General features: G+C 35.6%; 1 protein-coding gene across 2 annotated transcripts in view; it reads left to right on the top strand.

Annotated features, from left to right (window-relative positions):
• The first annotated feature begins 6,999 nt into the window (after nt 1-6,999).
• Nucleotides 7,000-23,180, top strand: part of LOC107554713 (RB1-inducible coiled-coil protein 1-like) — a 20,160-nt gene continuing 3,979 nt past the window's right edge. For both annotated transcript variants that reach the window (XM_016237317.1, XM_016237307.1), the window contains exons 1-17: nt 7,000-7,037; nt 9,673-9,804; nt 10,531-10,657; nt 10,949-11,119; nt 11,362-11,564; nt 12,163-12,595; nt 14,533-14,703; nt 15,098-15,282; nt 15,454-15,640; nt 15,845-15,926; nt 16,040-16,104; nt 16,210-16,313; nt 16,465-16,591; nt 16,882-18,830; nt 20,462-20,639; nt 21,383-21,491; nt 21,644-21,926. In XM_016237317.1, coding sequence (XP_016092803.1) covers nt 9,734-9,804; nt 10,531-10,657; nt 10,949-11,119; nt 11,362-11,564; nt 12,163-12,595; nt 14,533-14,703; nt 15,098-15,282; nt 15,454-15,640; nt 15,845-15,926; nt 16,040-16,104; nt 16,210-16,313; nt 16,465-16,591; nt 16,882-18,830; nt 20,462-20,639; nt 21,383-21,491; nt 21,644-21,926 — 4,445 coding nt within the window. In that variant the 5' untranslated portion in view covers nt 7,000-7,037; nt 9,673-9,733. The remainder of the gene's footprint in view (nt 7,038-9,672; nt 9,805-10,530; nt 10,658-10,948; nt 11,120-11,361; nt 11,565-12,162; nt 12,596-14,532; nt 14,704-15,097; nt 15,283-15,453; nt 15,641-15,844; nt 15,927-16,039; nt 16,105-16,209; nt 16,314-16,464; nt 16,592-16,881; nt 18,831-20,461; nt 20,640-21,382; nt 21,492-21,643; nt 21,927-23,180) is intronic.

Below are 23,180 nucleotides of genomic sequence, written 5' to 3'. Positions count from 1 at the left end.
TACAGCGATTGATGCTTCAGTATTATGTAACCAGATTTTTTTTTTGACAGTTTAATGCTTATAATTGTTCAGTCCTTCACTGACACACACAACAAGTAATCAGTGACTGCCGTTTCTGATCGAGGGTTACAGCCTTAGCAATATCAAAAGACCATAATTTACAGTAGCCTAGCTATAATACACATTACATCTCAGGCTTGACAGAGTTATTGCTGGGTTTACTTCAAATAAAGATGTGTCTGTCCACTGTAAATGCAGTATCAGGGCATTCTCTAGCATTTATTCTAACAAGATTCACCCTTGCTTTAAAGTACTGTGATGTTTTTTTATCCTTTATTTTTCCAGGAAGGTCCCATTGAGATAAAAGAAATCTCTTCTTCCAGGGAGTCCAGGCCAAGATGACCGTACAAAAAAATTCCCGTAAAGTTTCACAAACATACACCTCACAAGACAAAATTACATATAGCTAACCAAAGCAAAAACAATAATCATAAATCAGTAAATTAATTAAAACAACAACATGATTCATTTGCTAAACACTGCACTCAATTTTTTAAAATATTTAATTATGTTACCATGATATCAGATGAATACCATGATTCTGAATGATTGCTGTATTCATTTATCATGGTATTTTCATTTTATGTTAATGATACAATATATGGTTCTGCTCAAATAACATGGTGTAGTGTAGGGCTATAGGTTCAAAAAGCATGATGCCATATTCATGTTTTTTTAAACAGGAAAATCCCAAGGATAAAGTGATTTTTAAACTTTTGAAGCATTAAATAACCATTGAATGGGTAAATAACCAAGATGTTGCAGTTTAACCGCCTAATACTGCCAGTATCGATTATTTCTTCCCTGGCTTTGGGGAGATCGCTTCTCACACTGTTTTGTTGAATGGCCCCATTGAGTCACTTGTTAGGTATCATTTTGTAATGTGATTAGAATCGACACAATCTCTGCATCTCACTTCCACATTTACAGTAGCCTAGCTATAATACACATTACATCTCAGGCTTGACAGAGTTATTGCTGGGTTTACTTCAAATAAAGATGTGTCTGTCCACTGTAAATGCAGTATCAGGGCATTCTCTAGCATTTATTCTAACAAGATTCACCCTTGCTTTAAAGTACTGTGATGTTTTTTTATCCTTTATTTTTCCAGGAAGGTCCCATTGAGATAAAAGAAATCTCTTCTTCCAGGGAGTCCAGGCCAAGATGACCGTACAAAAAAATTCCCGTAAAGTTTCACAAACATACACCTCACAAGACAAAATTACATATAGCTAACCAAAGCAAAAACAATAATCATAAATCAGTAAATTAATTAAAACAACAACATGATTCATTTGCTAAACACTGCACTCAATTTTTTTAAATATTTAATTATGTTACCATGATATCAGATGAATACCATGATTCTGAATGATTGCTGTATTCATTTATCATGGTATTTTCATTTTATGTTAATGATTCAATATATGGTTCTGCTCAAATAACATGGTGTAGTGTAGGGCTATAGGTTCAAAAAGCATGATGCCATATTCATGTTTTTTTAAACAGGAAAATCCCAAGGATAAAGTGATTTTTAAACTTTTGAAGCATTAAATAACCATTGAATGGGTAAATAACCAAGATGTTGCAGTTTAACCGCCTAATACTGCCAGTATCGATTATTTCTTCCCTGGCTTTGGGGAGATCGCTTCTCACACTGTTTTGTTGAATGGCCCCATTGAGTCACTTGTTAGGTATCATTTTGTAATGTGATTAGAATCGACACAATCTCTGCATCTCACTTCCACAGGGTCTGTGCTGTAATCCGCTTCATGTTGACATTTTCTTCCACTTTTTATACCACAAAAGACTTGCTCTGTGACTTATACAGCTGAAGTCTGCACATATGACAAAAAAAAAAAACGATGACAATAAATGTTTACCTCAAAACTGATAACTAAAAGTTAAAGTTAGGCAGAAAATCACAATAGCATTTTTTATTAACACATCTGAATAACAATTCACACAGATAAGATTAATAGAGAAGTTTTTTTTTAACTGAAGCAACATTTTCTTACACTGTCTGTGGTATAAAGTTCCTCAAAATTCCTATTCCCTTATTTATTATTATACTTCAGTCAGAGAGTACATAGCAACATAACAGAGAACATAAGATTCATATTATACACATTAGTTTAATATATGTCATATAGACTGGATAGTTCACTGAAAATGAGCATTAAAATTTAGGATTCAATTTACATGACATTTTTTTCAGAATTTGATGTTATTTCGACATCTGAGACCATTTTATTATTTTGTGTCTAATCTGCAATATTCACAAACATCTCAGTGTGTATATGTGCAAGTAAGCTAAGTTGTCTGAGATGTCTGAACTTAAAAGATATGCTGTGGGCTTTATTCATATTCCATTTTATCACGAACACTTACTTTGATCTTGAGAGAAATCTTGCGGCGTTAGATTATTTCCCACTTGAAACTAGTGAGAATAAAATTCACCAAACTTTATTAATTAAGATAATGGAGATTCAGTGCAGATGAATCTAAGAGGAGACTTAGATAAAAACTGCTTATGGCTTTCAGCGTTTTAACATCCACTAAAAAATGCTGATATTGCACTGATCATGCAAGAAGTTATGCAACACTTATGAGATTCAGGCAATAAAGCACTCAGCATTTTTCAGCCTTATTTGAACTCAAATCTCGGAGTCATTTTTTACATCATCTTTGAGCTTCATAAGCTTCAGAATGTAAATATTGAAATGAAGCAGTTCATCAAAAGACCTAAACTCCCTGCTGACTGTCATTAAAGGGTCACCCAGGAAATAAGTTATAGCCAGTAGCCCTTATTAATAGTCCTGGATTAATCCAGAGGGAAAGATTATGGTAATTTTCAAACGATTCTGTATTCAAATGTACCGGTTATGAAATATATTTGGGATTAATCTCTTTAGATGCAACTGAGGGAGGGGACATGAGATTTGTCAAGCTAGAATGGTGCAATCCAGTGGAGACATCTGTCCAGAGATTGATTGGCAAGCTTCACTGAGAGCAAGTGACTCATTTCAGAGCGATTCAAAGTAGTGTGTCTCCATCTGTTGGTCACATGTGGGACATGTTTTTATCACAGTAGGACATTTTTATCACACAGCTGTCATAAGGTAACACTACCAAAGATATGCACATGGCCCAGAACGTTATTGATGCTCTCTACTCCTCATAGTTACAATTATAGTATGTTTTTCTTGAAATAACTGACTCGCCACATTCCAAGCATCTCGTCAGATTTGTATTACTGTCGTTTTCAGGTGCATTACTAGAAAATGTCCTCCATCTATTGTTTTTAAGGTATATATGTGTGTTCGGTATTATTTATCAGGCTTGTATTATTTGTCTATATAAAAACTTTAGTGGAAACAAATCTAGCATCTTAATGCAACAGTATTGCTTCTGAAATCAGCTCAGCACTGTGTGTCAGTTTATTACAGCCTGCCCATCCATCCATCAATCCGTCTATCCATCTGTTTGTCTGTCTGTCTATTTATCTACCTTTCCATCCATCTGTCTATCTGTCTGTCTATTTATCTACCTGTCCATCCATCCATCCATCCATCCATCTATCTGTCTTTCTGTCTGTCTCACAATCTATCCATCTGTCAGTCTGTTTGCCCATCCATCCATCCATCCATCTGTTTGTCTGTCTGTCTGTCTATTTATCTACCTTTCCATCCATCTCTCACCATCTATCCATCTGTCAGTCTGTTTGCCCATCCATCCATCCATCCATCTGTTTGTCTGTCTGTCTGTCTATTTATCTACCTTTCCATCCATCCATCCATCCATCCATCCATCTATCTGTCTTTCTGTCCATCTCACCATCTATCCATCTGTCAGTCTGTTTGCCCATCCATCCATCCATCCATCTGTTTGTCTGTCTGTCTGTCTATTTATCTACCTTTCCATCCATCCATCCGTCTATCCATCTGTTTGTATGTCTGTCTATTTATCTACCTGTCCATCCATCCATCCTTCTGTCTATTCGTCTGTCTGTCTATTTATCTACCTGTCCATCCATCCATCCTTCTGTCTATTCGTCTGTCTGTCTATTTATCTACCTGTCCATCCATCCATCCTTCTGTCTATTCGTCTGTCTGTCTATTTATCTACCTGTCCATCCATCCATCCTTCTGTCTATTCGTCTGTCTGTCTATTTATCTACCTGTCCATCCATCCATCCTTCTGTCTATTCGTCTGTCTGTCTATTTATCTACCTGTCCATCCATCCATCCTTCTGTCTATTCGTCTGTCTGTCTATTTATCTACCTGTCCATCCATCCATCCTTCTGTCTATTCGTCTGTCTGTCTATTTATCTACCTGTCCATCCATCCATCCTTCTGTCTATTCGTCTGTCTGTCTATTTATCTACCTGTCCATCCATCCATCCTTCTGTCTATTCGTCTGTCTGTCTATTTATCTACCTGTCCATCCATCCATCCTTCTGTCTATTCGTCTGTCTGTCTATTTATCTACCTGTCCATCCATCCATCCTTCTGTCTATTCGTCTGTCTGTCTATTTATCTACCTGTCCATCCATCCATCCTTCTGTCTATTCGTCTGTCTGTCTATTTATCTACCTGTCCATCCATCCATCCTTCTGTCTATTCGTCTGTCTGTCTATTTATCTACCTGTCCATCCATCCATCCTTCTGTCTATTCGTCTGTCTGTCTATTTATCTACCTGTCCATCCATCCATCCTTCTGTCTATTCGTCTGTCTGTCTATTTATCTACCTGTCCATCCATCCATCCTTCTGTCTATTCGTCTGTCTGTCTATTTATCTACCTGTCCATCCATCCATCCTTCTGTCTATTCGTCTGTCTGTCTATTTATCTACCTGTCCATCCATCCATCCTTCTGTCTATTCGTCTGTCTGTCTATTTATCTACCTGTCCATCCATCCATCCATCCATCTATCCATCTGTTTGTCTGTCTGTCTATTTATCTACCTTTCCATCCATCCATCCGTCTATCCATCTGTTTGTATGTCTGTCTATTTATCTACCTGTCCATCCATCCATCCTTCTGTCTATTCGTCTGTCTGTCTATTTATCTACCTGTCCATCCATCCATCCATCCATCCATCTATATATCTGTCTTTCTGTTTAATGGATAGTTCACCAAAGAAATGACAATTTTGTATAAATTACTCAACCTCATGTCAGTCCAAACAAGTAACTATTTTAATACTTTTGTGGAATATACGTTGAAAAATATCTCAGTGTTTTTTTTTTTTTTTTTGTCTGTCAATGATAGTCAGTGTGGTTCTGTGTTGTTTTGACATAATTATCATTTTCCCTTTCTTTTTTTCTTGTTATTATAAATGTACAGAAAAATGTATGCATATAGTTTTACATATTAATCATATTTTCAATTGTATCTTCCATTCATTCATCAATTTGTGTATTTGTTAATTGCTTGTTTTATATCCAGCAGTATCTTGAGGACATATAAGTAGGAATTTCACTGTACAGTCTGTTTGTCTGTGCACCTGACAATGAAGACTTGAAATAGCTGCATACGGTAACTGAGTTTCAGCCACTCACACCGTCAAGGCATTTGTTACCAATATTTCAAATGCTTTTCATACCGTTACACTTGAAACTACACTGACCTAAAAAGTCTCTAGAAAAGTAACAGTTGTTAACCACAAACAAGTTGTTACCTGTGTTACAGTGCTGTACAGATGGCATTTGTACTGACACTGTTGCTGATAACTCATTCATTTGCATCACAAGATATAAAGGCGTTTGCAGTATTGGAGTAGTTAGCATATCAGGAAACATATTGCAGATAATAATTTATATGAATGTTCACATTCTTGGTGTGTAGAATACAAAGCAATGGTTCACGGGTCCTCATCATTATCAAAATTACTTCTGTCCAATTTTAACCGAGAAGCCCCCTAAAGCACAAAGCAGACAATATATAATATAATAATATATAATATAATATAATATCATGGGTTTCAGCTTTCAGTAAAAGACCTAAAGGCCAAAAAAGACCAAATGCTTATTAAATATGTCTAGATTTAATAATATTCAGCCTCATGTCTTTCTGACAATTTAAACAGTCAGTCTAAATGAAATAAGTGATTTTTTAAAAACTAAAAGCTATTCTATGTGTTTCTGTTGTAAAAAGTAAAAAAAAAAACATTAATTTACCCCATATGCTTATTAAATTCCTACAAATTGTTTTTTTTTCTGTGACCTCCCTGTACTTTGTGTCACATGTTGTAAAGATTTAAATATATTTAAATATAGATAAATAAATTGGCAGCTAATTGGCAACTAGACGAGTTTAGCATTTACAGGTTGATAGCATGTATTATTTAGGGAAAATAAACAGAAACATTTATTTTCTCCAACAGTGGACTGTTTGCAACATCAAGGCTATGGGTTTGAAATTTCAATGTGAAATCTGATAAAGGAATCGAGAGAATTCAAGTAAATAAATAACTACACTTTAGTTTAACTATACGTAAGTAAACTATTTATTTATTTATTTGTTTGTTTGTTTATTTATTTATTTGGACAATGCACATTAATATTGGTATTATATAAAGGTGTTATGTAAATGTTCAACCAATGTCAATAGTGTCCCTGGATAAGTTCATGTACACCTAAACCTATAACTGAACACTAAGCCAAAGAATAACATTTTGTACAGCATAATTCCATTCTATACTTGACAGCAGTGGAAACAAAGAACATCGAGGGAAGGTTTTCATGCAATGTAAATTAATTTGAATAAAAGCATCTGCCAAATCCATAAATGAAAGATGATGAAAGATGATGGGGCAGCTGATTTTGGCAGAATACACATTATAAAAAAATAAAATAATAAAAAAAATAAATTATATATATATATATATATTTTTATTATTAATAAATACTTATATTAATTTATATTAATGATGATTGATGTGTGGACAGAGAATGGACTGAAGACCGCTCAGGTAAGACTATCTGATACATTTGAAGCGATTTATATTGTATATGTTGAAGTTTAAAATCAAGTACCGGATAATTTGAGGCTGTTTGGGTCTCTAATACGGAGTTCTTCCACAAACTATAATTAGATAATGTAAACAAAACCAGGTTAAGGTTGTTGAACCAGGGTTTAGTGGGTTAGATCTCATGTAATGTGATATTGATGAGGGTTTAGGGAAATTTGGACGTACTGTCACCCTCCCTAAATAATGATCAGCGCCTTTCAAACAACTAAACAAAGACTTGTAGCCTTCAGGAGTCTCCTATTTTGCAGAAATGTTTTAGAAAACAAGCTATTTTAGATCATATTTTGACTTAGAAGATCAAGTTATGACTGCTTAGCCCAGGGGAAAGCTGTCAATCAATTTCGACACATTATACGTTGTGACAAACAGACTAATATAAATTGTGGTCCACGTTATATTCGATTACAACAATATTGGTTACCCATGTGGGCTACACAAACCATGTGCTGTTCCTGGTATCCACGCCTTATTCCTTGTATCTATAATAACATTTGCTACAATGCATCCTTGTCAAAGTTTTACACCCGTTCATGGGGAATTAGGGTACAAAGGGTCTCTTAGCATGTATTGATGGTGTTTACCCACAGGGAACAACATGACTCAGCCTTAATATTCCCATTGTTGGGACACATGGTAATGCTGGCCTGTGTGCCGTTTTACAGAACTAACCACATTATAGAGTACAAACAACCCCAGAGATTTATTCAATGTTCTTGTCATAATCTGTCCAAGAATGAAGTCCCTCATCACTGTGATTAGCCGGTTATCTGGGGGTTTTCCAGCTTGTTATCTACTGAAACAGTCATGTAGTAGGGCTGTTATGGTTTCTAGGTTATGTGTGCTTGTACAAATGTCTCTAAATGCCTTTTAAAGTGTAACCATTTATTAACCCCATTTAGTTCGAAGTTAATTAAGGCTAGAAACTACAGGCAAAACCATTGTTTTTTTTATGCACTGGTCATTTTTGTGATTTTGGGCTCTTTTGCTAAGGCCTCTAAAAATGAAATGGTCAAAATGTAAACGCTTAAACTTGTTGTACACAATCTACTACATTCCATAGTTTATATATTTTTATCATGCAAAAGACCTTTTAGTATAATTCTAATGTCCATCTGTTTCTGAAGTAAAGTAAATGTAAAGAATAACTTTTATATTGCCGTTATTATTTCAAGATGAACTCTTACTAGACTGAAGTAACTTAGTTTTACTTGATTATCCATTCTTTTCCATAATTTTTTTTGAGATAAATGAAAATGTATCAAAAATGATACATTATGCTTTTAAGGAATGTTCCTTTGTCAATCATAATTGTATTGCATTGCATTATATGTTCTGACGACTAATATTTATATGCATTTTATGTCATCAGTCTGCTATACAGTTATAAATATCTCATTGTTTAAAATGATCAGCTATCAGAATTTCATCATACTTTTTTGGCCATATAAATATCAGCAACTGCACCAATTTGCATATTTAAATGTAAAGAATAACTTTTATATTGCCGTTATTATTTCAAGATGAATTCTTACTAGACTGAAGTAACTTAGTTTTACTTGATTATCCATACATTTCCATAATTTTTTTTTAGATAAATGAAAATGTATCAAAAATGATACATTATGCTTTTAAGAAATGTTCCTTTGTCAATCATAATTGTATTGCATTGCATTATATGTTCTGACGACTAATATTTATATGCATTTTATGTCATCAGTCTGCTATACAGTTATAAAGATCTCATTGTTTAAAATGATAAGCTATCAGAATTTCATCATACTTTTTTGGCCATATAAATATCAGCAACTGCACCAATTTGCATATTTTTGCTCAGTTTGGCCTGTTTCCCCCCCTCCCATATCATAATATGTCAGCCATAAAAGCCTGCTGTATCAAAGATGATACTCAACAAAAATTCCATACCTTCTTTCAGATTAGTGGAAAGAAAACATACAAAATACACATTTAGGTGTTTTCTTTTATTATATTTGATCTTTTTGCGTCTGTAGATTTAAATTACAATACACATCCTTAAAGGCTGTTTTTTTTTTTCAAAATGAGTTTTTTTCTCATGTAGTGAGTCAGAAATCTCTACTTGCATAACTGAACTTTACAGTTTTATTCCTATTTATATTCTCAAGGTTGTTACAGAGAAGTTTGTTCATATATTATTCACCTGCTTTATTTCCTAAAAACATGAGAAAATGTATTTATTTTTTCTGACCGTTGACAATAATTTCTGATTTATGGAGTGATAATAACAATATCAAAAATGCCCTCTGTAAAAACCAACTCTAATATGTCAACAATATGAAACAAGAATTTTGAAATTGGCTTAATTCGATTTCTGTTCTGGAAATGTATGCAAGTTAGTGTATTTAGAATTACACAATGCATCACTTGCATATTTAAACATAACATTATGTTAAACATAACATTTACATTATGTATATCCCCTATTCACCTGTGGTGTCTTGCCTTAAAATGTTAATCAAAGCAGAAATCTTCATCATCAGTAGTAAGTTTTGTTGTTACCTTGACTTGAATTAAGTGCATTTCATTTACTTTCAATCAGACAGCCATAATTGACTAGATGAACAAATCAAGCTGGAGGCAGGCTCAGCGGAGAATTCAACATGAAGTTGTATGTGTTTCAAGTCAACAACGGAAGCACATTGACATTTGACACTGAACTTGCTGTCCAAACGTAAGAGAATTTCCAGTTTTTAAGAAAAAGTGAATGTTTAAGGCCTAATTTGTTTCCACCTTATGTGAAGAAGTTACATTAGGTTGTGCTGTTTTACAGAACATATTGTGTGTGTGTGTGTGTGTGTGTGTGTGTGTGTGTGAATAACTTCTTGACATTGTTTATCATAGTTAATGTATGAGATATCATGAACTGACATGGAACTATAATTTTTGTCTAGTAGTTGTTAATGTTACTTTGTTTCATATGTAATCATTGCGACCTTTGATGTTAACTTCTAGAAACTAACATTAACAAAAATGGCTAAATAAATATGAACACCTTACAGTAATGTTTATTTTTGTCTTCAAACATCCTGAAATTAGCTGAATGAGTTTGACTTTAAATTGGTCTTAATTTACATAAGTTTACATACATACATATATTTACATATTCATGAGAAACTGCATTATATCGAATAATATAATATGTAATATATAATATAGGTGATACTTAGAGATGCAACATACTAATTTATTAATTACATTATTCCAGTGTAAATACCTGTATAATCCTATGATGGGTAAGGTGCAAATGTAAATTATTATTATTATATTATATACGTCTGAAAGTCTGAATTCCATCAGTCGTTTCTGTATTCTGTTTGTCTGCAGATTTGTTTGTAAATTGAGTCCTGATTTGTTTGACTGGGTTACTAAAATGCATTGTGCTTTATGCCCTTTATAGTGTTTTGGACCTTAAACATGCCATTCAGGCCAAATATAAAATTGCAGTCCAGCACCAGGTGCTGGTGGTCAACGGAGGGGAGTGTATGGTGGCAGAGAGGCGCGTGTGCAGCTACAGTGCCGGAACGGTGAGTAACAAGCAAAATAAAACACCCAAACAGCATTTTTGCTTTTCAACATTTGTTTAGAGAGTAATAATAGTTATTATATATCAGTTATATAGCCACATATGTAATAATTGCTGCAAAGTACTTTAGCACTGCTAACATGTTTGACATGAAAATCACAAATAAGCAGTGCATATAATAATTGTATTATTTGAATAGCTTTCTGTGCATTTAAATTAACCCTGAAATATTGAGGATCTTGAGTAACATGATTACTAAATGGCAATTGAATTTTGTCTCTGGCTGCCTCAGGACACCAACCCGATCTTCTTATTCAACAAAGAGATGATCCTGTCTGACCGAGCTCCAACCATCCCCAAAACGACCTTCTCCATAGAGAATGAGATGGAGCTGAAGGTGGAGGAGTCACTCATGATGCCTGCCGTCTTTCACACCGTCGCTTCCCGCACTCAACTGGCTGAGGTACAGGCCAACTTCTGTTCTGACCTAATGACCAACCTCTGTCTTAGATTTACTCAGTTTTACACATCTATGCTCATCCACACTGTGTTATATCAATGATTTTTATGTAAGGTTTGAGCGTCATGTACATTTGAGAGCATCAATGCAAATACACTCAAAGCTCTCTTGTAAATGACAGAGGCTTAGATGGAAGGGTTTCTTACATTTGTATGCAAATGACCCTGTGTTATGCCCTTTTTTAGGAAATGTTTGAGGTTGCCGAGAAGCTTTGCTTGTTCTGTGAGCGTCTGGTCCATGATGAACACCTTCAGCACCAGGGATGGGCGGCCATCATGGCTAACCTGGATGATTGCACCCTATCCTATCAAAAACTCCTCATGAAATTCGACACTGCTTATACAAATTACCAACAGGATTTTGAAGACATCAAATTAAAACTGACAAAGTATGTCTTTCTTTCTTTCTTTCTTTCTTTTTCACTGCCATTCAATAGTTTGAGGTTAAGATTTTTAAAAATGTTTTTGAAAGAAGTCTCTTATGCTCACCAGAGCTGGATTTATTTGATCAAAAATACAGTAAAAACCGTAATATTATAAAATATTTTTACAATTTAAAAGAACTATTTTCTTCTCGAATATATTTTAAAATGTAATTTATTCCTGTGATGCAAAGCTGAATTTTCAGTATCATTACTCCAGTCTTCAGAGTCACGTGATCCTTCAGAAATCAATTTAATATGCCAATTTGCTGCTCAAGAAACTTTTCTTCTCATTATCAATGTTAAAAATGATTAAATATTGCTTAATATTTTTGTGGAAACCAGGATACATTTTCTTTCAAGATTTTTTTTGTTCATAGAAATTTCAAAAGAACAGCATTTATTTGAAAAAGATGTCTTTTTTAACATTATAAATGTTTTACTGACACATTTGATCAATTTAATGTGTCTTTGCTGAATAATAAATGAATAAACTGACCCTAAACTTTTGAACGGCCGTGTATTGTGTGAATAGAGATCACTAATATTAATGTTAATTCATTAGGCTTGGCACTGCTGTCTCAGTCATGGCGAAGATTCCACTGCTTGAGTGTTTGACTCGGCAGAGCTACAGAGAAAGCTTGGAGAAGTCCAGCTCCCCTCACCCGAGAACCACAGATGAAGACGAGAATGAGGATGAAGTAGGAGAAACATCCACCCAGTCCGCTATCCTCTGTCCCGCTGACAGCCATAAGAATCGGAAGTCACCCTCGCCGGTCTCTGCTTCAGGGGAAGCGTCGTCCCAGGCATCCTTCTCTCCTCAGGACAGACTGAAGAGCAGCTGTTGTCTAAAAGCAGCTCTAGAGGAAGAGGAGGAGTCTCCGGAGAGGGGAGCCACACCCTCTTTCAATGTCACGCTCTTGGATTGGATCAACGTTCAGGACAGACCTAACGATGTGGAGTCAGTAGTGAGGAAGTGTTTTGACTCAATCAACAGGGTGAGTAATAGGCGAGTCATTGGGAAGGAAATGTTTTGGTTAAAAACATGAATCAGTCTGTAAACCTGTGGCAACCATTATATTGTTTTGAGCTAGACAGTAATGGGCATTATGATGATGTGACTGTAGAGGTGTGTCACACAGTAGAGATTTTGCTATACTATTAAAGGGGTCATATGATGCTTTTTTAATTATCATTATTTTGTGTATTTGGTGTAACAGAATATGTTGACATGCTTTAATGTTAAAAAAAAACATTATTTTTCAAATACTGTTAATTGCATCATATGACACCTTTAATATCAGATTACATATATTTACACAGCTATTAGTAAGCAGGAATGCTTTAAGTTGCTTATATAACAAAGAGACATAGATTAATGCTAAAATACAGAGTCTGAGATCAGTAAGACAATAAAAACCTGTGTAACGTGATGCAGAATTTAGTTGTGTGAGAAGCAACATTTCAACTATAGCATAATAACATGCTATAAGAAAAATATAGGATTCAACTCATGCGATGTCATATTTTACAATATCCTCAAATATCTAATCAGATTTAGTGTTTTAAGGCTTTTTTCCCCCCAGTTCAAGCACGATTATGTAATGTGACAGTGTTTTTGGGCTCAAGTCAGACTTATCATTCATTTGTTATGAATAATCTTCTTATGTTTGGTTTGCCTCCATCAAGTTCCTAATAGAAAGGAAAAAAAAAAAAGAAAAGGTTAACCTATTTAATTCACTGGATTATCCAAATATAAGCATTACCTAATTGGTATTAAAATATAAACCATGTTTTGTTTCATTTCCATAAAAAATAACCATATACTATGGCTGCAACATCCACTAATGTTTAAAAAATTTTAAAAATTCTGTCATTAATTACTCACCCTTGTGAGACATTTTTACGGGTTTAGGATATTTTTTATGAAATATGAGGGCTCTCTGACCCTCCCATAGACAGTAAGGTAACTACCACGTTCAAGGTTCAGAAAAGTACCAAGATGATCAACAAAGTAGTCCGTGTGACATCAGTGTGGATGAGCGTTCACAACAGTATGACGCCGCATCTGGGTCAGCGCCGGTGCCGCCACACACTCGCTTCATAATACTGTCGTGAACGCACGTCCAAAGTGACGCAGTAAAGAAGAAAATGTGGAATAAAGTTGTTATTTTTGTTTTCTTTGTGCAAAAAAGTATTCTCGTAGCTTCGTAACTTTACAGTTGAACCACTGATCTCACATGGACTACTTTGTCGATCATCTTGGTACTTTTCTGGACCTTGAACGTGGTAGTTACCTTGCTGTCTATGGGAGGGTCAGAGAGCCCTCAGATTTCATCAAAAATATCTTAAATTGTGTTCCGAAGATGAACGAAGGTCTTACGGGTTTGGAACAACATGAGGGTGAGTAATTAATGACAGAATAAAAATTTTTGGGTGAACTAACTCAAGTAAATGTGCATTAAATTGATCAAAATAACAGTAAACATATTATAAATACATATATAGTTATAATACGTTTCAAATATATAAGAATTTTCAACATGTATAATAATAATAATAAATGTTTCTTGAGCAGCAAATCAGCATATAAGAAAGATTTCTGAAGGATCATGTAACATTAACACTGAAGACTGGAGTAATGGTGCTGAAAATTCAGCTTTGCATCACAGAAATAAATAAAATTTTGTAATATTTTGAAATGGAAAATAGTAATTTTAAATTGTAATAATATTTCACAAAATATTTGATAATACAAATCCACCCTTGATGAGAATTAGAGACCCTTTTTTCCCCCATAAATATAAAACAAATCTAACCAACCCCAAAGTTTTGAACAGTAGTGTACATAATCTTCTCATTCACAGGACACTCCCAATGAACTGTTTTACTGTCCATGATCACTCTAATTTAGATAGATTCTTTATGCTTCCAGCTCGACCCACGAATTATCCAACCCTTTCTATCTGATTGCCGCGAGACGATTACCAAATTGGATAATCATAACATGAAGGCCATCAAAGGACTTGAAGACAGATTGTATGCTCTTGACCAAATGATAGCAAGCTGTAAACGGTTGGTCAATGAACAGCAGGAACTTGCTCAGGTAAGCAACTCTCATTTTTATAGTCAGCATAAAACAGCCTAGAGGGGACATATTCTACATTAGTGTATTTAATCCCCCCCCTATAGTTTATAGCCATTTTCCAACCTTTGTTTTTTGCTACTGTGACTTTAGGATGTGTATATATGATTGGTTAACCTCTTCAAATGTAGGTTGCAACACTTACTTTTTGTGGGTTTACTGTGAGGTCTAATATTTGGCGCTACTCCATCCTTCAATAACAGCCTCTATATAAACCTGTATTACATTGAGGCAGATCGACAAAACAATAAACTTCTTCCACATGTTTCTAATGTTTGAATATATTACAAAGCTGTGCAAAACACAAGTTTTTCAAAACACTCTTCCTCATGAGTTCTCCTTTGCCTTCTACTAGGGATTTCTTGCCAATCAGAAGAGGGCTGAAAACCTGAAGGACACCTCGGTGCTGCCTGACCTGTGTCTGAGTCACGCCAACCAGCTGATGATCATGCTGACCAATCACAGGAAGCTACTAGACATCAAGCAGAAGTGTACCACTGCCAAACAGGAGCTCGCCAACAACCTTCAAGTTCGTCTCAAGTAAGAGCAGTGTTTTTCTTCTTCCTTCTTCGTGGACAACCCTAAAACTTGGCTTGAACATAAAGTAGTTTGGGCTATGATTTAGGCTATTTTGAATCCATAGAGCTATGATACATATTTAAGGTGAATTGTAAGCGTTTCCTAACTGCACTGTGGTGTCTCCTCCATCAGATGGTGCTGCTACGTGATGCTTCACGCTGATCAGGATGGAGAGAAGCTGCAGGCTCTCCTGAGGCTGCTGACGGAGCTGTTGGAGCGCGTGCGGGTGGTGGAGGCGCTCAGCACTGTGCCACAGATGTACTGTCTCGCCGTAGTGGAGGTGGTCAGACGCAAAATGTTTATAGGACACTACAGACAAGTAAGATTTAGCTACATTAATTCATATTCTATAGAGATGCAGATGTGACCAGAAGTGATTTGACCAGAGAGTGAGTGAATGATATTTATTTTGTTTTTATAAAATTTCTGCACATTTAATTATTGTTTGTCAAAAAAATATCTGGGCTGACTGTTTTATTTGTGTTTTAATTTGTTTTAATGTTTTATTTATTTTTTCTTCCAGTGGGCCAATGCTCTTGTGAAAGATGGAAAAAACCTCTATGAGGCAGAAAAAGTAAAAAGGGAATGCTTTGGGAAGCTCTTCAGTAAGTTTATTCTCTTTATTCTTCATATTGTATATGGTTTCTTTTAGTTTGGGTACAAACATGGACACCTGAGTGCCAGATTGCTTTGAAAACACTGCTTTTGTTTGTCTCAGGGAAATCGTTCCTCAGAAACCGGTTATTTCGAGGACTGGACTCATGGCCACCCTCTTCGTTTTGCGTGAGTCTATGAACGTGTGTTTTTACCTTTTAGAATTCCTACATGGAATTTGAGGATATTTCAATATTACACCATTAATGAATCTTTTTTTGTTTTTGTGTTTAGACCCGAAAACCTCGAAAGTTTGACTTTGAGCTTCCAGATATTTCCCCGAGTGACCTGCAGTATCTCAAGTCCTGTTGTCCTTCCGAGGTTCAGCCTTACCTCAGGTAAATGCCTCTTACCCGGTCACAATACACACATTTCTACCGTAACTTCTCAATGCAAAACTGATTTTCTTGTGCTTTTTTGAGCCATTAACCTTTATATTATGGCTAAATACCCCCTAGATGATGGTCTGTTGCCTGTTTTCTTCATCAGGGTCCCAACACTATGTGACTTTGAGCCTCTTAACCAGCATGTTGCGTTTCTTCATCAGCTGGTTCAGGCTGCGCAGAGTGTGGACGAGATGTCACAAACTATCACAGACCTACTAAATGAACAAAGGGTACTTTGTGTTCACACTTCACAGTAATTTAATTTTTATAACTTGTTGCTAAGTGTTTGAAATATTGGATGTTATTAACCTGTAAAGATGAAATTGAAATTCACCTTATCTGTTTTCTAAATTAGTTTTGTTGATCTTAATGTGACTAATCCAAGCAATGGCAAGTGATGTATGCAAGATCTGTCATTACTTCCGATACATTGCAACATAACAGATTTATATGGTCTAGTTTGACTTTTATAGCAATGTCATTTCCCATATGATTTTAACTTGTTGCATTGGCCTTATAGTTTTCCTGTAGCCAGAGTGCTCAAAGATTCAGCGCATTAACACCCAGATCTGAAAGCACAACTGAAATCACCTCTACCTCCACCAAAACTTTGTCCACCAAAACTTTGTCCACTCTCAGTTTAAAAGCACCGGACTGCCAACCCCTGGCGCTTCCTGGTCACTTGGAAGACCTATCACCTGACAGCATAGATGCCCAGACTTTTGACTTTGAAACCATTGGGCATCCCAATATGGATCCTGTATTACAGCAAGGCTCGTTGGACTTGGACTCGTTGGCAGAAAGTCCTGAGTCGGATTTCATGTCAGCAGTTAATGAGTTTGTTATTGAGAACTTGATGTCACCTAATCCCATAAGTGATCCCACAAGCCCAGAGATGATGGTGGAGTCTCTTTACTCCTCTGTCATTAATGCAATCGATAGTAAGCGTATACAGGACACTACTACACTTGAGAAGGAAAATTCAAAGATTGCAGTACTCAAGCTGTCATCAGACAGGTACCGTTCTGCTGCGGAAGAGTCCCAGAACAATTTGAGGAAAGTTAAAGAAGACTTTTATCACTTTCGAGGTCTTGTTCTGAAAGAGCAAAGAGACTTTGGATTAGCCCTGAAAACAATGACCATTGAGGTCCGAAACACACTCAACAGTGTCAGATACTGTCACGAGGAGGAGCTGAGAGAAATGCAACAAACCAATCTCCAGAATTTAAAGGACGATCATGAAAAGCAGATACAAACTCTCACGGAAGAGTTTGAAGGCAATCGGAAGATTGTTCGAGATGTCCAGAGAGCAATGCTAGAATTGGAGGGGCTCGTGGAGCGCAAGGAGAAGGAAATATCCCAGCTGGAGAGTGAGAGGGAACACTCTATGCAAGAACTTCAAGATCTTCACAAGCAAACTGTGCAGGACCTTGAGGAGAAGATCTTGAAGCAAAGTGAAGAACTGAAAGCTACATTGCTGTCCAAGGACGAACTCGCTGGGCAGCTGGAGAACCTTCACTTTGAGATCGAGCACAGCCAACAGAAAATCAGACAGGAGATGGAGAAGGCAGAGAAGGTGCACCTTCAGGAACTGGAGGCACGGTTGAAACAACAACATGAAGCAGAGCTGGAATCTCTCAGATTGGAAAAAGAAAGTGCACTTGACAAACTTGTCCAGAAGAACCTGTTGAAGCTAAGAGATCTGGTGGATTCCCATTTTGCTGAACTCAAGGAACGCGAGGGACGCTTGAAAGACTTGGAGGCTCGCATCACAGAACTTGCAGATGCCCGCTGCAAACTGGAAGTGGAGATGGCTCTTAAAGAGGCCGAAATGGAGGACATGGGACTCCAGTACGAGGAGGCCAAAAGTACCCAAGAGGAGGTGTTGAGAGCGGAGCTTACTACCCAAACAGCCACCTTGCAATCGCAGATTGATATGTTGAACCAGCAGCTCCAGCAGAAGAACGAAGACTACGAGGTGGGCCTGGCCGAGCTCCGAGCGCTCATGCGGTTGGAGAAGGACCACTGCATCTCTGAACTCGTGGATCGGCATGAAGAGGAGAACACCGTGCTCCGCCAAGAGTATTCAGCACTCAAGCAGAAGTCGCAGGAGGCGGAGAAAGACTGCGAAGAACTAGTCCAGAAGATCCAGCGCGATCTCCAGGACCAGTTTGATGCCTTACAGAGGGAAAAGGAGGATGAGCAGAGGGCTTTCCAGGAGAAAGAGCAAGAGCTTAAGACTGTTATCGGAGACCTGCAGGCAGAAAACTCACTACTATTGGGAAGAATGGAGCGGGAGAGGGTGGAGGCCCTGCAGAGAGCGGAGAAGGAGAAAGAGGAGGCAGTCAAAGCTGCATTACAAGAGGCCTTAAGAGACTTTCAACTCCAAAAAGAGGAGACTGAGACAAGACTGTTAGGACAAATTGAGCTACTTGAAAATCAGCTCAAAGACAGACAATCCACTGACACGTAAGTAAATGCAAGTTTTCTAATCAGACGTTCCCACAAAAATCATTCTAAGATTCAGATTTAAAGCGCACAGCTGTTAAATTATAAATGGTGCTTAATTGCTAGCAATTGGTGTGGCTGTGAAACAGAAGATATTTTGAAAAATGTTTTAGTTTTTATAATGAAAGTCAATGGAGCCCAATGTTAATTCTTTTGTGTTCCATGGTAAAAAGTTATTCACACAGGTTTGGAATGACGTGAGTAAATAACGACAGAATTTTCATTTTTTGGATAAACTTTCCTTTTAAATATTAACCTAGGTGTTCAGTCCACCTTAGGCCTTAGACAGTATCTATATATCCAAAGTTGCACATTTTGGCTGGTGGATGAAAAAAAGATGCAGTTATCTCTATTTGAAAATATTTAAACAAACAATCAGGGAAGGAGGAATAACAGACATATTAACAATAATTTAACAGTCTGTTGTAAAGAAAGAAAGAAATACACACTTAAAGATATTTTCAATATAATATATTCCTGTAATGGCAAAGTTGAATTTTCAGCATCATTACTCCAGTCATCAGTGTCACATGATCCTTCAGAAATCATTCTAATATGCTGATTTGATGCTGAAAAATATTAATTTATTTGAAAAAGAAAATCTTTTTGACACCAAACTGGTGAATTTTTGGATGAGCTCTTTTGACTTGGGCAAGCGCCCAGAACATTAACAATCCCATAGCAAACACCCACAACATCTTAGTATTGTTTCAGGGAGTTTTGCAAAATCGAGTACAAAAAATTGTTTTTAATGTGGTTTTGTTATTTCTGTTGGTTTGTTTGATAATAACCCCAGTTTCTTGATGATTTAGTCATGAAAAACTCAATAAATCTTACACTTTTGTGTGAGAGAAGCATCTGCCGAGGACACAAATGAAATTACACTGAAACAATGATGCTCTAGTCCATTAAAATGAAAGCTTCTACCTCTAACTTTACTGTTAATTAAAAACCGAAAACACACACAAGCTACATGCATTCACTTACTCTTTCTGATTTCATTCACTCTTGTGAATAATTAGCACATCAAAAAGAACCAACAAAAACTGTGAACCGTTTCATTAAAACATTTCTTAAGTAGAAATTAGCTAGAAATTTGATAACCCTGTTACATGTGCCTGTAAAATAGGGATTAATTAAAAACAGAAAACAGATTTGTGTTCAAGTCTTACACCAATCCCAATAAATTGGAGGTTTTTGAATATTTATTTATTTATTTATTCTGGTGACTGTTTTAACACTTCAGAAAAACTGGGTTTTGCCAAGTGGTTAAAACTCTAAGCTAGTAATAAAAGGTTGCAGGTTCAAACCCTGCAAGAAGCAAACAATGAACCCCTATTGAGCTCTAGAAAGAGACTAAATTGTTGCTGTTTACTTCATTAACACATATTCCTGTCTTATATTCAATAATTAATCATTGCACAACATGCAAGAAAGGTTCTTCAGAATCTAACAACTTGCTCAGCTTATGAATTAGCATTGTGTTTTAGAAGGAAGCATCAGCTAAATGACTGCTCTGAAGTAATTAATGCAAAGTCAGGTTGATCTCCAGTATGGTGAGGTCAATTCTCACACCTGCTTCTGTGTTTCAGAGTGGGACCTACTGTAGAAAATACAGAGACTGGTATGGAAACCAGTGCTGCATTGTCACTGGACAGTGGCCAGTGGACCGAGGAAAGGGCATCGCTCCTGGTCAAACTAGAGCTCCTGGAACGCACAAAGAACGAGGAGATGCAGAACCTGAAGACCTCGCTCATTGCTGAGCAGCAGGTTAGCAATATAAAGAATCTGGACTACAAGTAGTGAATAAAGCTGATGTTTTTTTGCCATTGCAATTCAAAAGTTGGCATCTTACATTCTGTACATGTCTTTTTATACTTATTAATATTAAAAATTCAATTAAATGTTTTTGAGGATTTAAATGTCACCAAGGTAAGATATCTAACCAGCTGACTTCATATTAAATGGCTGACTAAATTAATGGCTGACATTAATAATAATACAACACTGGATGAGGAGTTAAAGTTAAACAGTATTTGTTTCCATTGTGTGCCATTATTTTCCAGCAAAAGTGTGTATTCAATATAGCTATCATGGACTTGCATAATTCAAATTAATTGAATTTGTATAGCAGCTGTATATTTTCCAGCTATTATTAAAATGTAAGAACCTAGTAATTTGTTTGCAAAGAAAATGTATGAAAAATATTATAATTTGTAGCTGGGAAAAAAAAAACAAGGCCGATGTAAAGCTGTTGAGGGGATATTGATATCTAAAATATTGTTGCCATGGCAACGTGTCAAACTTGAATATTCTTTTCTGGTGATTTTGAGGCAGATAACATGCTTAGAATTGAATGAAACTCAACACACATATCAGTATTAATTAAAAATCTGAACTGGCTGAAAATGTAGGTATTGTAACATTTTTGATCTAAAAACCTATTAAAATGTCTTTAATGTATTATAAATGTACCCTAAAATCTCTTGTTTTAATGTACTGTTCACTTCTAGACAAACTTCAATACTGTTCTGACCCGGGAGAAACTAAAGAAAGAAAGAATCATCAGTGATCTCACCGAGAAGCTCAAAAACTTGGCACAGCAACAAGAGAAAGATAAAGGTATAAAAACATTTTATTTTTTCATACAATTTTAATAAATTTTCACTTGTTTTCCAAACATCTGTACTTCACCGAAATGGTCAGTGCAATCAATAAATGTTAAAAAAGGACCACTCATGGTCATTGTGCTGTGTTTTGTTGTTTTCCTGAAGACCTGATCGAAACGCTTTCTGAGGACCGTGCCTCCATTCTTCAGGAGAAGAAGCAGATGGAGGAGGAACTCAACCGTCTGCGAAGCACCGTCCTCGTCTCTTCAACCTTCTTTCCGCCCAATCCCATCCCAGTTGTCATGGAAGCTCACGGCGCCTGTGGCCCCGCCCATGTGGAAGTCCTCTTGCTGTCCACCCCTGATCCAGAGAGATTGGCGTCCGTGGCTGCGTTCAAGGACGAGGAGAGGGTGGAGTCAGCCGTGGAGGCCAGCATGATGACAGTGCAGTAAGCATCTGGGCTGAAGTTCACTTGTGACACACTCACACTAGAGCTAAATTAATAAACCCTGAAAAACTGAACTGGCTCAGTTTAGTCAAAAGCACGCAGAGTGAATGTCTTTGACATTATCCACAAGGTGGTTTGAAATTATTAATTTCATTCTAGCAATACAAAAACCTGTTGTTGGCCTATGTTCTCACTCAACAGCATTCATTTCTGTAAAATAATAAACCTGCTAAAATACTGCACGACTATAGCTGAATGAGCTGTACGAATACACTTGATTTCACATGCTCTTGTAGCAACAAAATCAAAGTTTTGGAGGGATGAGGTTTGTCTTAGTTAAAAAGTTTTGGAATAGTTACATAGAAGGTGATTTTTGTTTAACTCCCAAAATACACACATTTACATGTCAAAAACATCTGTTTATTTTCCTCAATAAAAAATAATTTTTTTCTCTAAAATATCTTATATCATAATTTTGTTAGATCAGAACATAATTGTGCTAGATTTAATAATTTCGTAAGTTTTATAGTTTGTAGTCTTTGAACTGAATTAATGCTTAAATTAATGTTTTTATAGTCAAACTTCTCCAAAGTTATTATAGATTTAGAGATGTTTATTTACAGACAGACTTATTTGAAAAACAAATGATATATTATCTAATTATAATATTAAAGCATTTTAATACTACTACTACTACTACTACTACTAATAATAATAACAACAGAATGAAGTTCATATGTTTTTAAGTTTTGAACAAAATTAGTTATGTTAGGTATTAGTTATATATTATTAATAGACTTTTTGTAGTCAATCTACTAATTTATTCTAGATTTATAAATGTATATCTACAGACAGACTTATTTAAAAAAAATTATATTATAATATATTAAAACATTTTAATAATAATAACAAAGTTAGTTAATAGGTTATATAGTTTGTAGTTTTTGAATAAAATTAGTCATTTATATGCTTTTTGTAGGCAAAAATCTACACATTTATTCTAGATTTATAGATGTATATGTAAAGACAGACTTATTTGAAAAATTATATATTATATAATTATTGTTTTAAAATATTTTTAATAATTAATTTCTAGTTTGTAGTTTATAATAGAATTAGTGATTTATATGATTCTTGTAGTCAAAGTCTACAAATGTATCATTAACACACACACATATATATATATATATATATATATATATATATATATATATATATATTTTTATTCTTTTTTTTTATATGTCTATATGTCTA

The sequence above is a fragment of the Sinocyclocheilus grahami genome, unplaced genomic scaffold (genome assembly GCF_001515645.1).
Source record: "Sinocyclocheilus grahami isolate Dianchi unplaced genomic scaffold, SAMN03320097.WGS_v1.1 scaffold19.1, whole genome shotgun sequence".
NCBI lineage: Eukaryota > Metazoa > Chordata > Actinopteri > Cypriniformes > Cyprinidae > Sinocyclocheilus > Sinocyclocheilus grahami.
This window is presented reverse-complemented; position numbering and strand designations above follow the sequence as displayed.